This window comes from Colias croceus, chromosome 27, assembly GCF_905220415.1.
Source record: "Colias croceus chromosome 27, ilColCroc2.1".
NCBI lineage: Eukaryota > Metazoa > Arthropoda > Insecta > Lepidoptera > Pieridae > Colias > Colias croceus.
In genome coordinates, this window is record NC_059563.1 from 1,855,163 (window position 1) to 1,871,901 (window position 16,739).

The following is a 16,739-nucleotide window of genomic DNA, read 5'->3' on the forward strand; positions in this document are numbered from 1 at the left end:
TATAGTAATAATTCTGTTCAAAAATTATGTTTCTACGAACTTTTACAAGTTATATAATATTTTGAGTATTATTAGCGAATATCAAAATTCGTTCTAAATTTAAGCATAAGTATTCTAAATATGCTTAAATTTAATTTACACTGGACTAGCTGTTCCCCGCGGTTTCACCCGCATTGCTCTGCTCCTGTTGGTCTTAGCGTGGTGATATATAGCCTATAACCTTCCTCGATAAATGGGCTATCTAACACCGAAAGAATTTTTCAAATTGGTCAAGTAGTTCCCTAGATTAGCGCGTTCAAGCAAACAAACAAACTCTTCAGCTTTATAATATTAGTATAGATAACACCTAAGTACAAGTTGCAGCTAAGAAGCTCGGAATACTCTCTAAGGTGAGGGAGTTCTTCACACCGGAACAGCTCTTAAACCTATACAAAGCCCAGGTTCGCTCCGGTGTGGAGTACTGCTATCATCTTTGGGCAGGGGCAGCTAAATATCAACTCAACGCTTTGGACTCCATCGAAAAACGAGCGATTAGACTCATTGGAAACGAATCCTTAACCGCATGCAAACTGCATAGTCTAGAACATCGTCGGAACGTAGCCAGTTTGGCGGTTTTCTACAGAATCTTTCACGGCGAATGTGCTGAAGAACTGCATAACCTGTTGCCAGCTGCTCCTTTTTATCATCGAGGGACTCGACGCCGGGCCGGTCTCCACCCTTATGTCATCGACATCCCACCCATACGCACTAAGCGTTTCGCTTCTTCCTTTCTTATGCGTACTGGTAAGGAGTGGAACAATCTTCCGGCTTCCGTTTTTCCCAGAAACTACATTCTGGATTTATTCAAGAGAAATGTGAATAGACACTTATTAGGCAAACATGCTCCATCCTAGACCACGCTTGTCGCTTTCCATCAGGCGAAGCGATGGTCAAATGCTTGCCTAATCCTAACTTTAAAAAAAAAAAAAAAAAAAAAAAAAAAAAAACACCGTACTATTCGTAACAACATCAACACTCACATACTGTTCTGTGGTACAAAACTCTCCTACCATTATTATTATTAGCTACTCTTTATTTTAGAAAAATAAGCCATCTGCTCTTAAAACGAAACGCTACGAAATTAAAACTATTTATCTGTTAAATATCTATAACTCGATCTAGATTCAGCAAATTGCATTCTTTCATCTGCAGATCTTATCTCTTCTTAAACGAATAACAACCAATTATAAACAATATGTTCCCTCTTGATATATTTGCGATCAGATTAAGTTACCAAATGAATAGCGCATGCATCATTAAATTTATCTCCGCCCATCATTATACATCAAAATGCTCCTAATTAGAGCAAACATCTAAAACAAACATTTGCGCGCCATTACGAGCCCCTGTCAATTTGACAGTTGACGTTCCCGCGATTTCTTTTTTTTTAAGAGTTGCCAGTAGTGAAAACTCCTTTCTATAAGGGTGAATTTGACAATGACGCAGCTGTGTTCCCCTCGGATATTTTACACATCATTAAAAAGGATGCGTCGGAGACCCCTGGGGTCAAATAGCGTGAAAAACGGGAAAATAACAAGCGTTGCATACCGGTTGTGGTATGTTTGTATTGCAGACACGTGCTGATGGCTAATTCAGAGGAGCCACTTTTGTTAAATGCAAGAATGAATAAATGAAACTGTTTGAAATGCAAGATGATATGTAGTATACTTCTAACTTATAAACTACTTAGGTTTTAAGTGTAGATAAGATTGCCTATATTATAACAGAAGGTATGTAAAATATAATAAGTAACAAAAGGTTTCTTGCCACACCAATATTACATACGAAAAGCCTTCAGAATAAATTTGTTACGGTACTCATCCAATCAATGAATACAGATTAAAAATCTAGATATATATTCAATATATGTTACATAATATAATCAATACCGTGACATGCGCTAACCATAAGACCACCTCAAGTGCGCTTCAAAGAAATGCGTAACCAAAATCATTGGTTCAAGCTTAGATATTATCATGGCATCTACCGCACCTTTAAAATGATCGGCGTCGTAACAAGATACTACACGAATACACCATTAGGAGTCATAGACAAGCCAGCATAAACAAGCTACTAGCCCTATCGAAAATCAGCCTCAGATAATATCAGAGCCCACGCTAAAAAAGAAAAAAGACCGCCATGTCATGAGGATTAACGCTCAAGCCCCCATTGTTAACGATGACAATTCGAACGCATCTATCCCGCTCTATCCTTCACGGAACGCTCGCGACGGAACGAGACAGATGTCTGTCTATTTATTTTCACTTTTCTATGGATAGGTAATGTGACAGTTTTCGTATGAAATGTTTGTTTGGATTTCAATGGGGACGGTTTCGGACTAGTTTCGAATGAACGTTGTATTATTTTATTTTAATCCGTAAGCGAGAGCGCGATTGAAAAGTCTAATAACAATTTTTCGCCCCAGCTGAGTTTGGTTTGACGGTTGAATTAAAATTTTGACGTTCGCGTCACCGATCTTTTGTTCGGTTGAAATTAATTTGATATTATTATTAAATAGCGTTACATGATAATGAAAAATCTAAAAAAAAGTTCAAGACGTTGTTTCTTGAAATAGTCCTTTTAAATTAACTTCTATCAAATTGAAGTTTTTTTCATAATTAAGTAGGTAGGTACCTACACCTATCTAACAGTTAAAACATTATTGCTTACTTTACTTATTTCAAGATTTTAGTTAAATTCCTGTTCACATTTCATAACAATGTTCTGTAAGAAATTGTTCAGGAAGATTAACTTCCTTGTTCACAAAACATTAAAACAATTTCATACGGATTTAACATTTTTCATTGAACATTCACGTTCTGAAATTAGCAACAGTCGAAAATAGAAACATTTCATTTATGGTACCTTTATGGTACGGATTTGTTGTCTATGTCTAACATAAAGAGACTAAGCAATTAATCATTTAATTTTCTCTAACAACTCATTTAATCAAGTCTTACAAATGTTTAACGTAATATAAACTTGACTAATGGCAGGCTAGTTTATTTTTCTATAGGGATTACATATCTGTGGCACGCTTTTATACTCTGTGTTTGTTTTTCAACATGATTTACGCGGGAATTCTTGACATTTTAAATTTAAACAATGGCATTCTACACGGTGATTATTGTTTTAATTGATTGTTTTTAAGTTGTTCAATTAATAATGTAGACTTCATAGTTGGTTGGACTGGATTTTATACGCGCTTTCATCGTAGTTCGAAGTAACTTTTCATGAGAAAAAATGTATTCTGATAAATTGGCTACAAGTTAAAGATATGTACAGTACTCCAAAATTAATAATGCGCATGCAAATCTTCGCTAATTGTCGTATTTCCAAAATGTATTTCATTTGACTAAACAAATTTTACTAAATTGTGCATGAAGACAATGCATTTAACCACTCTATATATACATATCGTCTTCGGACGCTCCGGCCTCCGGGAATATGACAGTTACCGAACTGTGACGAAGATTTCTATGCGCATTATCACTTTTGGAGTACTGTATTAGATTAGAGACAAATGAAATAATATATTTTTCTATTTACCTTCGGACGTGTAAAATCGGGAACTGCGTAAGTTTTTATATTACTCAGGAAATATGTGACTGCCTCTTATTCAAAATCCGTCCCTCTTTTCTGTCCAATTTTCGTTTTCACAAGAAGGTGTCTTCAATCTATATGCCATATTGCCTCTAACATCAAAATGTGTTCTGCAGTTTATGTAAGAAATAGCATCTATACTAAATGCATATAGGAATAATAATATTGTAAGTAGGTACCTACTACGTAGTAGATATAGAGCGTAATAATATTAAAGAAAGAAATCACAAAGAAACATACGTATGGCAACACTGTCACAGTAAAATAAATATATCCCGATACCTACCTCACCAATAAAATATGACACAAAATACATTTTAAAACCTTTCCACAAACTTGGCAATTACATTCTCCAATATAAAGATTAATGACAAATTTTATGACGCATTAAATTTTATTAATGGCCCTCGTTAATTAATTTGACATATTATAAAACTTAATAAAAGCAACGGAACTGTAAAATTACTCACTATGAAATATTATCTTAAATTAAGGTTTTTTACTTTTGATTTTGATAAATGAACTGTGTAGGCGTAAACATTAAGTTCGGAATAAACAGTATGTTCGAGATAATATTTTAATGTATTTGTTTACATTTATTATTCAGTTATAAATATATTTTAACCTAGCTTTACAATTTTTTAATTCTTTTAATTAATGTTTATTTAAAAAATGTATTGTGTGTATGTTTATTTTCGATTTAAACAGACCGTTAAATGAAATAAATTAAACCGTATAATTTTAAGCTTTTTCCAGCACCCTTTTTGATCTAGTTAGGTTCCTATGTCTGAAATAAAATAGGCAAATTAAAGTATTATATTTTCTATTGATTCTATTCAGATATTTGCTTTAATTTTTTATAATAAAATTTAGTAAAAAAGCTCCGCACGGATCCGCTCGGGATAAAATTTTCTGTTCGCTTAATTTGAATATTCTTTACACACTTTTATCTACAACATTTGTTATAGTTCTATACTGTTTTTAATCATTATTATTTAATAGACAAATTACAATACTATAATTTTTTAAATCACTTGCAATAAAGTTCCCACATAACCTGTTTATTACATGTATTCACACGTCGCTAACTGATGCGAACAAAATATTAATTATCATGTCAAAGCTGTCTGTAGTTTTTGAAGATAGATTTTAGATTATTTATTAGCAAATTATTTATGACCTGCTGTTGATTGGGATTTGTTTTAGTTATAATTTTTAATATCCATGTTTTCTTTTTACACGCTTTATATTAGCTTCACCTGTATGTTTGTCTGTAACCGACTTCTTTGGGCGCGATTTTGACCCACTTTAAACGGCCAGATTTCGTTCAAACTTTGTAGATTTATTGAGGACCGATGACAATACACTAATTTGATAAAATTTTCTATTTTTTAGTTCGGTTTTCTATAAAAAGCGTGTTTTTTAGTTTTTTTAAACTATTATTATTATTACTATAGTAATAGGTACTGCTTAAAAAAATACAATTGATAGGTAAACAATCTATATTAATATGAAGCTGAAGAATTTGTTGATTTGTTTAAACGAGATAATAGATACTATTTTGCTTTTAAACAAAAGTTATATTGTTGCATTTTTAACCGACTTCAAAAAAAAAGGAGGAGGTTATCAATTCGGCCGGTATATAAATATTTTTTTTTATGTATGTACACCGATTACTCCGAGGTTTCTGAACCGATTTACGTGATTCTTTTTTTGTTCGATGCGGGATGGTGTCGAATTGGTCCCATAAAAATTTTATTCGGATAGGCCCAGTAGTTTTTATTTTATGAGCATTTTTGTCTGTAGGTATTTGTAAATTTTGCAAGTGCAAGTTTGAAGTCGGTTGTTTTTAACGCAGTTATCACTTGTAAATCAATTAAACGATAGAAAATAAAAAACTACGACTAACTTTTTTATTAATTAGAGTTATAGTCATAATAAGTCTTAACTTTAATCTTATTTTTATGTTTCTTAACACCTATCTTTTCGCTTATAATCCACCAAATACCAAATATCTCAAATACAACCACTGTTATTACATAATTATCAAACATACATATCAATCCATACTAATATTATAAATGCGAAAGTAACTCTGTCTGTCTGTATGTTACTCAATTACGCCTAAACTACCGAACCAATTTGCATGAAATTTGGTATGGAGATATTTTGATACCCGAGAAAGGACATAGGCTACCTTTTATTGCAAAATATGTCCCACGGGCGAAGCTGGGGCGGACCACTAGTATTATTATACCAATAAGTCTAAATTGCCCCATTTTACAGGCGTAAACCCCAGAAAGCAGAGGCGAGAGCGTACAACATTCACACGGGCACAACTAGATGTGCTCGAAGCACTCTTCGGGAAGACGAGATATCCTGACATCTTCATGAGAGAGGAGGTCGCTTTGAAGATTAACCTGCCGGAGTCGAGGGTTCAGGTATGGTCAAATTCAAATGATTAATAACACAGTACAAAAAGTATCACTTATATATTATGATATTATAATCTTAAATAAGTTTAAAAAACTAAAAAAACACACTTTAATGATGGATTAACTTAGAGGATATTATTAAATATATTTTTTACTAGCGGTCCGCCCCGGCTTCGCCCGTGGTACATTTTTACGTTTTCTCTCCATAAGAACCATCCTCGTACTTCAAGAAATGTAATAAAAAAGAATTAATGAAATCGGTTCAGTTGTTCAGTGTTCTCGAGTTATGCGCTTACCAACACATTTTGCGATTCATTTTTATATTATAGAGATTAATTAGAACAATAAGTAAACAATAGGTAAGTTCATGAAATTATTGTATTGCCACCGATCCTTTATAAATGTACAAAGTTTAAAGTAAATCTGTCCGTTTAAAGTGGGTCAAAACAGTCTAAATGAGTCGGTTACATACAAACATACAGATGAAGCTAATAAAGTTAAGTCAATGTCTGTCCTTGTGTATGCTTAGCTTTAGACGACGCAATCTATACTAGGTAATATTATAAAACTGAAGAGTTTGTTTGTTTGAACGCGCTTATCTCAGGAACTACTGGTCCGATTTGAAAAATTCTTTCGGTGTTAGATAGTCCATTTATCGAGAAAGTAGACCAACAGGAGCAGAGCTACACGGGTGGAACCGCGGGGCACAGCTAGTGTACTTGTCTTGTTATGTTGTTAAAATGATGCATCCATAATAATAATTATTTTAATGAATATTATAAATGTCTTGAGATATCTAAATATACCTATTCAAATTATTTAATAACTCTACTCAATTAATTCAAAATTAACATAAGCTATAAATATGAAAGTGATATAAAATTTATTCAATTAATTTGATTATTATAATCCGTAAATAAATATGTTTCAATTATTTTAATGTGATTATGTGAAATTAGAATTTATTGATGCAAAATTAACCCCTTACCGCATACAAAGCCATGTATGGACGACGAAGTTCATGAATTTTTTATAGGCTAACTATAAACAATATCTAAAAAAACTACCTTACATCTTAAACAGCATATCATCGAGAATTGGAATGTAATTAATTTATACAGTGTAATTATTATCCATCAGATATATGATAGATTTAGTCTAGCGCGTGCGACGGTTTGGGTGCGCGGAAAAAACCGTGATTTTCAAATTAAGATTTCAATATCAAAACGGTGAGTAAAGCCATGAAAAAAAATATTACTTCTTTCTTTAGTCTTTCTAAAATAAGGCAAAACATTTGGTTTGGTTGTTTTTTTTACTTTAATCATGATTTTTTGTACTTTTCCAAATCTGTCATATTTGGCTTCGTATGCATTCCGTCCAAACTATATTATGTCATATGTGGCTTGGTATGCATTCAAGGATACTTTCACTGATTGTTCCAGTATCGATTCTGGACACTTTTATCTCAATGCTAAACATGTAAATATTATATCATCATCAATAAATACAGACTCATGCTATATGCCACTGTATGATTTTTAATTAGCCGTTTCAGAGCAAATGCGAAAGTCAGGGAAAGCTCTTATTACCAAAAGACGTGGTCGTCTCTCAAGAACTTAGAAACATCTCTGGAGTCTCATTTGTATTCCTGACTCGCCAATTGCCGCAAAAAAGCTACGAAAATCTCCTGCAAGACATCTAGATTTTCACTTTGATTCTGCACGATCTGATGGGATTAGTCATTACCCAATTTGGAAGAAGAACGTCCGTCAGCTATGCCTATATTGTTCCAATTTCGTTCCTTCACGTTATGTGAAAAATATAACGTGTTTTTATGTTATAATGACAAATGTTATTGTTTTAAGCTATTTCACGAAGTATAAGTTGGCTATGATTCTGGGTTTTATTTAGATATCCATATAAAGTACTAACATTTCGCCCGTGGCCTCGCCCGCGTTTTCAAAGAAAACCCCGCATGGTTCCCGTTCCTGTGGGATTCCCGGGATAAAACCTATCCTATGTGTTAGGCCAAGTTACCCTCTATATTATGTGTGCTAAATTTCATTGTTCGGTTCAGTAATATTTGCGTGAAAGAGTAACAAACAAACACATACACGTATACATCCACCCTCACAAACTTTCGCATTTTTAATATTAGTAGGATAGGATTTATGTAAAGTATATGTAGTATATCAGTTGACTTAGCATTCAGGATACAAGCCTTTTGTTTTGGGGCTTAGCAACCGAGTGTGTGAAATTAGTCCGGAATATATTTTAATTTTATTAATTAGTTACTTTTTTCTAATTGCATATGAAGCCATATATGACAGAAAAAATACAACAAACACTGCATACGAGTCCATATATGGCGCCGTTTCATATTTTCTATAATATAAGTAAATATTTTTTTTTTCTCAATTTGATCTCATAATGTAAGGTCTAATAAACACTTTTTTGCAAAAAAATAATTTTTATTTCATCTCCTTAATAATTCATGCAATAAGGGGTTAATTATGTTTTAAGATACGGTAGTTACTAGTATGTAATCAGTTATTTATTTATAAACTAGCTTTCCGCCGGCGGCTCCGCCCGCGGTTTCAAAGAAAAACTCGCATAGTTCCCGTTCCCGTGGAATTTCCGGGATAAAACCTATCATATATTACTCGTGGATAATGTAGCTTTCGAATGGTGAAAGAATTTTTAAAATCGGTCCAGTAGTTTATGAGCCTATTCTTTATAATTAAACAAACAAACAAAGTTTTCCTCTTTAGGTATAATATTAGTGTAGATTTTAGAAATATGATCGTACTCCAATGACTTAAAAGTCGATTTTTGTTTTAGAAATGTTTACTGGGTTTAAACTTTTACAGATTAAAAAAAATATTAAAGTAGGCAGGTAATGCAATAAATAGCATTTCATAAAAAATCTACATTATGAATTAATTTCGAGATACAAATAAAAAATATAGAATTGAAGACCTCTGTTTTTTCAAATCTTAAAAAAATATTATCGTATTATGAATGAATGAATGAATGAATGAATGAAACATTTATTGACAACAAAGTATACAAGCCGCACAGAAACAGAAAAAAAAGTAAGAACAAAAACATGGTGAAAAAAAAAAAAAAAAAACAATATACCTATTACACAATCAAAAACTTACAACCTAAAAATTAGATAAGTACTGTGTTATTATACATTTTTTCTTCCAAAGAAAACGCTACTTACTTACCAATCAAAATACAAACATAATATGTGACTTTGTTACAGTATTTGTTCAATTGTAGCACAATCTTTTGAGTACATTTCAGTTTTGAAGTCTTTAGACATAGTGCTAAATGGAAATAGCTAAAAATCAAAGTTAATTCGCACATTTTCTTTTATTCCATTTACGAACACGACTCTCGCATTAACGAACCAATCGAATTACGTTCCAAATTTGAAATTTGAAAATCGAATCCGCACTCCATTGTTCGACAGAACGTTAAACATGATGAGATCGTTCATTTCGCTTCGAGACTTCAAAGAGAGCGGACGTAATGTAATGTAGCGCTCTGTTTATTTGATTTAACTGCCTTTTATTTGATAATTGTATTAGGGATGAATGCAACTTACAGGTAGTGTTATGATTTATCATAGGTAATACTATAGCTGTGTCCTGCGGTTTTACCCGCATTGCCCCACTCCTGTTGGTCTTAGCACGATATTTTATAGCGTATAGCCTTCCTCGATAAATGGGGTATCTATTATCATCTAACACCGAAGGAATTTTTCAAATCGGACTAGCAGTTGCTGAGATTAACGCGTTCAAACAAACAAACAAACTCTTCAGCTTTATAATAGTATAGTAGATAACATTTTTATCCAGTCTTCGCTATAGAACATCAGAAGTCAATTACTAATCTCCCTCATGACTATTTACAATCCTTATCACTCCATCTTTGAACTAATTTCTTTGATATTATCTAGTTAGGGTTAGTATAATTGGATTATTTCGATCTCTGCAAGAGATACGGTTAATGAGGACGTGCTTGTGACCTTTGTATTCTTATTTATATTCATTACTAGCTGCTCCACGCGGTTTCACCCCCGTAGCTCCACTCCTGTACGTCGTAGCGTGATGATATATATAACCTTCCTTGATAAATGAGCTATCTAACACCGCAAGAATTTTTCAAATCGGACTAGTAGTTCCCGAGATTAGCGCGTTCAAACAAACAAACTCTTCAGCTTTATAATATTAGTATAGATTAGCATGAAACAGTTGCAAAATGCAAGCCCAGCACGTTATCACGTGACTGTGTACGAAGTAGTCGGATTAACTCCCCCCAGTAATGAATGAGTTAATAAGTTTTATGAAAAAGAGCAAAGAATGAATGGCCTTTGTTATAGTAACAGATGCAAGCGGCCATTTTGTTGATAATTATAATATGTATGGGTGTATGTGAATTCAATATTGGTTGGAAATAATTGTTGCAAGTTATGGAGTATGGTGATTGATTTATGGCTTTTTACATATTATTTACAAATAATTAATAAAGGATATAATATCCAGCTTAATAATATAAATTCATACTTTGTTTTGCTGCTACATAAAACAGAAAGACAGACAGACGGACAACAAAGATATCCTTTATGCGTGCCTTCTTTTCCTTTAATTAGACGTTCGAAATCTTAAGGCCGCTTACACACGCACGGTTTTTCGCCGTGAAAATCTGCGATTAATTTGCTGTACCTACAAGCACGGTTGTCATGTGCTGTATCAGTATGGATAACTATGGAAGCTGGGATTAACCGTAGATTTACACAACGAAAAACCGTGCGTGTTGTACCTACTTACTTAATATCCTAAGGCCCCTAGGTGGGGCAAAGGGCGTCGACAGTACATCGCCATGTATCCCGATTTTTGGCAGAATGTTTTATTTCGCTCCAGCATTTACAACGTGCGTGTATAAGGGGCCTAAAATACTTATTGTATAACAATGATAACGCAATTAATTGCTGAACTAAAACAAATTAGTCTGCATTGTATCTATGGTCGAAAATAAAATGATATCAGTCTACAAGATATCAATCACTTTCATCAATCATTAGTTTTACTGTAGATAACAAATATAAGAAAATGTTTGATATATTAAGGTGATAATGAATTGCTCTAGTGATAAATGCGTACAACATAATAAAAATAATACTTAAAAGAATATTTAAATAAACTTTTCTTTCTAAAATAATTAAAATACAATAAAGAATCATAATCAACAACTAAAAGTATCTTTAACGATACCAAAAAATACGATTTTAATATTATGTAACCAATTTTAATTACTTCTCCACAACAAAAATCCCAATATAACAGATGGCTCACACGTAATAGGGAGTAATTGCAATGTGTATACAATACCCCTGTTTATTTTGCGGCTTATTTGTGAATTATATCGCCTACCACTAACCAATTTATATTAGGATTGTTATATGAATCTACATGTTTATTATTATTATTTCTTATTGAATAATATGAATTTAATAAATTAGTAACAAAAAATGTACTTGCTTCTGAACAAAATATCAAGAAATTCACTGTCTTGCCACAAAAAACTTTAGACAGGGTTAACTTTAAGCGCGGGTTCTCTTTAATCTGGTTTTGTCGTATTTCACATAGACAACTATTTAAGTGACAGATCCCTGGTTTAAAGTTAGACGGTGTTTAAATTGTTTAGTGGTAATACTAATAATAATAATAAATCTGGTGTTATGTCATTGTCAAAGTATAGATTTAGAAAGACAACAATATTATGTGTTGTAGACTTCTATATAGAAAATAAAAACCTCTGTATTTTTGTCGTAAAATAATATTTTATTTACAGGTCTGGTTCAAAAACCGCCGCGCGAAATGCCGGCAACAACTTCAGCAACAAACCAACACGCAGATATCTAGCAAATCCTCCTCTGGTTCCAAAACAATATCGTCCACGAACGCGATAAAAAGCAGCAATTCCTCCTCAAAGATATCCACATCCAAATCCTTAACTAGTTCGAGTTCCACGACACAAAACACGTCGAGTATCACGACGTCATCACCGAACCTACCCATAACCCCCACAACGTCAGTCAGCCCACCAATCAATGTAATCTGTAAGAAGGAAAGCGCTCCATCCAACTACGACTCTTCTCCTTTAAACAAGAATTTATCACTCCATCATTACAATTCGAACGACTTAAGAATCAGCGGGAAGGACTCCTCCCCGTCCGATACTTTATCCAACGTCCACTCTTATGGTGTGACTCCGAAACAGGAGTTATATTCGAGCCCAAAAAGACTGGACTATTCGAGTAAAGTCGATTATTCGGAGAAGTCGTTCGGCAGTAACCTAGTTAAGGACCAGTATAGCTCCCGTTTGACTGGCAACCTGACTCCGTTAGGATCTAATTCCTCGATAATGACTACGCCCTCGCCCCCCATAACTCCGCAGAGCCTGAACGGGCCGGGGAATGTGTATCACCCGGACAGCTACAATAGCTTCCACTGGCCCGGCAGCTCGGATTATATACGAAGTTATTCGAGCTCGCACCACCATCAGGGATACGGGCAGAGCGCGTACAATTCGCCGTATTATCCTAGTCAGGTAAGATATTGTTGTTAACTTCCTATTTAATAGTAACATTCTCGTGAATTGCTATAAATCTTTATAGAAATCTCATAAAATTTCACTTTGGAATACTTCTTTAGTTAACTAATAACATAATTTATCATATTGTACCTTAACCCAAATCTTTCTTTGTAGAATTGCTTACAGCGTCAAAATTTAGTCAAATAAGTACTTTAACAACACAAGATAAATATTTCGATATCTTTATTAAATAACGTATTACTACATCTCTATCCATCCAATGTTGTTAATACACAATTGTACCAAACACAAACAAACAGCCGTATCCTAAATAAACATACACCAAGAGAAATAGCCACACAAACTAACAAACACCTCTTCCAGATGGAGTACTTCAACGGCGCCTCAGTGAACCAGTCCCACGGCAGCCACGGCCACAACCTCGCGAACGGCAACCAGCTCTACAACCAGGTATCGTTCGGCAACCCGTCCCCGCCCGCCGCGTGGCCCTCCCACAACATCCTCTCCTCTGGCCCCGAGTCCCCAGAAAACCAATCCCAAAATTCCCCACACCTCAGCATGCTACAAGCCTCCCAAATCACCAATTTCTCCAACTCGGGTAATAGCTACTTCGCCCCGGAAAAGTACGGCATTAATATGGTGTAGTATCTCTAGTCTTTTTCTAGGTTATTGTAAATATAGGCGGCAGTGTGTCCCAGCGGCGCTCGGTTCGATTTCGACTCGTTTTTGTTTCGATCTTTTCTACTTTCAAATGTTCGACACATTTCTTCGATCGTGCCGTCGACTTTGGCGGAAATGTTTCATTCACTTTGAAAGTGGGCAAAATCGCTTGTACATTTATACATATCACACCTTGACTTGCGACGAAGCGAGCGTCGTTGCTATACACTGTCTATAGTTAATTGCAAAGGAGATTCTGTCTATACTTTGTAAATTTTCATTTTGGACAAATGCGCTTACCGTGTTTTCTTGCCACACAACTTAGTACAAAATCGTATCCCAGTAATGTAAAAACACAGTAACTTATCTTAATTATCACCAATAAATCACAAACACGGTTTTCGCATTTGTCCAATTTAATATTTACGAATCGTTCTAAGACTTTTATTTAAAGCGGCTTTAAATTCAACGAATTATTTAACTGAGGCCTAATTACGGCTGGCGAGCCATAAAATTCCAAACATTATGTTTTGCAATGTACATTCCCAAGTCATATCATTTACTTTTAAATTAGGCTATGTCTAGTGACTATCGCACTTGCGTTAAAACTATTGTAAATAGAGAATAAGAATTTTTATTTTTAAATGAATTTGTAAATGTGCGTGCTACGATTGTATATGTGACTTAGTATAAAGTTATGTGTTATTCCTAAACTGTCGGCAAATCGCTGTGATTCACTTTCGTTAATGTACAGTCGATGTAAATTAATTTATAATAGTTTAATTTACTTACGAAATAAATGAAATAATCGTGTTTCATTTGAACTTAAAGTCAACTTTGGGAACTGTCAGTGAAATCGTGCATTTCATTTAGATGTAAAGTGAATGAAACGAACAATACAATTATTGAGAGATTACTAGGTTATGTATTTATGCCTTGGAATGTATTGATTTCGATTAATAAATATAATTTGAATTTAAATCAACGTTTGAATCCAAATGTCGTGTTCATTTAGCGAAATTAGTACATTTATTTATTACATTATAAATACATTTTGCATAGATTTGTTTTTAATTTAATTTTCGGAAATGTAGAATGAAGTAATTTTGTAACTTATAGTACATTTTATGCTTGGACATAGATAAGTTAGGGTTAAGTACATTCATTGTACTAAGTTCGATAAAGAGTCAGTGTATTTTTTTTAAGTTAAGTTGTATTAATTATTGATAGCTATTGAAATATTGAATCCGAATATATGCATATAAAATACAATATTGTGTTTGATTTATTCCCTGTGTTTTTCATGTTACTACAGTTTTATGAATACCTTCATTAATTCAGCCTTTTGAATTGAGTGCATGTAATAACATATTTACGTGCATTCAATTTTATGCAATAACATATTTAAAAATAAAACATAAAATGTAATGTGAAATTATTACATTTTTATTTCTTTGCCGATTTTCATTTACTGGATATTTTTATGCAGTGGGATTGTTTATAATAACCACATATCCTATAGAACTGCAGCTAAAATATTTTTAATATCACAAGAACTTTCATGTATTGTTTGTTTCATAAAAAAAGCTTTTAAAGTACCGAACCGATTTTGGGAAATTTGCAATTATTCCAGAATAGTTGCGAAGCATGAATAAGTATATTTATTTTTCTATGTACACTTACATACTGATATTGGATTATATTTTAATTTCAACATTAACGAAGGAGGGTATTCCTTACCTACAGTCTATAGGTACCTACTTCCCGTGAACACAGAATCTTGGAATTTGGTACGCAGCAACGTCAAAGGTAAAGGAAAGTCTGTGAAAAGCCAAAATTTCAAGTAAAAATTACCTAAAATCAAGTTTGTTCGGAACCCTCGGTGCGCGAGTCCGACTCGCACTTGGCCCGATTTTTACTCATAATATCATAGTTCGCAATCTTTACAGCCTCAAGCTTCACGAAAGAAAAATGATTATTTTTCAAGATATTTTTTGTCTATTGAACTCCAAACTTATTTGCAGATGCACCGATGCAGCTGCGACGTTAATCAAATAAATTACATAATCAATATTTCATAATATTATTTTTACATTTTAACTTATAAACAAGATAGCAATTATTTCTAATTATTTATCTGTTAGGTGACTCATTTAATAAATTTTCGATGAATTAATCTACACAGATAAGTGGAAATTCTGAGAAATATCAAATTATTGTCTTTTTATTATTTTTGAAGGTTGATGCGCTAATTAAATAAATGGCTTAAATTGATATAACATATTAATTTTAGTGATATAATAGATAATAAATTAATTCTATTCTATCTGTTAGTTAAATCATTGAACGAATTTAGATAGGTGAAAATTCTAAGAAATGACACCAACTTGTTATCAAACAAAAATATTTGAAGAATGGATATGATATTATGAAAATACAAGCTTTTCGCCCGCGTTTTCAAAGAAAAACGTGCGATTTCCGGGATAAAACCTATCCTATGTGTTAATCCAAGTTACCCTCTATATGTGTGCTAAATTTCATTGTAGTCGGTTCAGTAGTATTTGCGTGAAAGAGTAACAAACATACCTATACACATACATCCTCATAAGCACATACATAGGATAGGATAGGATGTATCAAGAAAAGCTTTTTTCAGAACATATAGGTAGTGTATTTGAAGCTTCACTTACAGAAAAATATATTATTAACAAGAAATATTATTATCTATATAAACACAAAAAATAATGCTAATTTATTATAGCCTATTTCACTATCACAATTATGCTGATTACAACGATACTTCATATGTCAAAATCCGTCCAACATTTTAGGATGTAAGGCGTGCCAGAGAAATAAACAAACACACATACACTCGAAAAACAATACCATCTTTCTATCGAAGTCGGGTTAAGGAAATGTTATGAAAACATTGAAATAAGGTTGGTAGGTTAGTAAGCTACCTATGGCCATGAAATTTAAATTTCCTCAATAAATATTTAAGATGCCTATAGACCTAAAATAAGCTTGTATATTGTATAAATGAATCTGTTATTTACGCTCCTTCCTCAATTTATCAATGAGTAGCTGAGCCCCGCGGTTTTACCCGCGTGGCTCAGCTCCTGTTGGTATAAGCGTGATGATATATAGCCTATAGCCTTCCTCGATAAATTAACTTTCTAACACAGAAAGAATTTTTCAAATCGGACCAGTAGTTCCCGAGATTAGCGCGTTCAAACAAACAAACAAACTCTTTAGCTTTATAATATTAGTATAGATAAAATGTACCATATTTGTAACTTTAAAGCCTATAGGTAGATATAAACAAACTTGATTTTTAATATAAAATATTGATTTACATTGCTTACATGACAT

At 33.2% G+C, this 16,739-nt stretch overlaps 1 protein-coding gene across 1 annotated transcript in view; it reads left to right on the top strand.

Annotated features, from left to right (window-relative positions):
- Positions 1–14,639, top strand: part of LOC123703893 (homeobox protein OTX1-like) — a 61,075-nt gene extending 46,436 nt beyond the window's left edge. The window contains exons 3-5 of the mRNA XM_045652083.1: positions 5,929–6,083; positions 11,943–12,701; positions 13,071–14,639. Of these exons, the coding sequence (XP_045508039.1) occupies positions 5,929–6,083; positions 11,943–12,701; positions 13,071–13,352 (1,196 nt within the window). The 3' untranslated portion in view covers positions 13,353–14,639. The remainder of the gene's footprint in view (positions 1–5,928; positions 6,084–11,942; positions 12,702–13,070) is intronic.
- Positions 14,640–16,739: the final 2,100 nt, after the last annotated feature.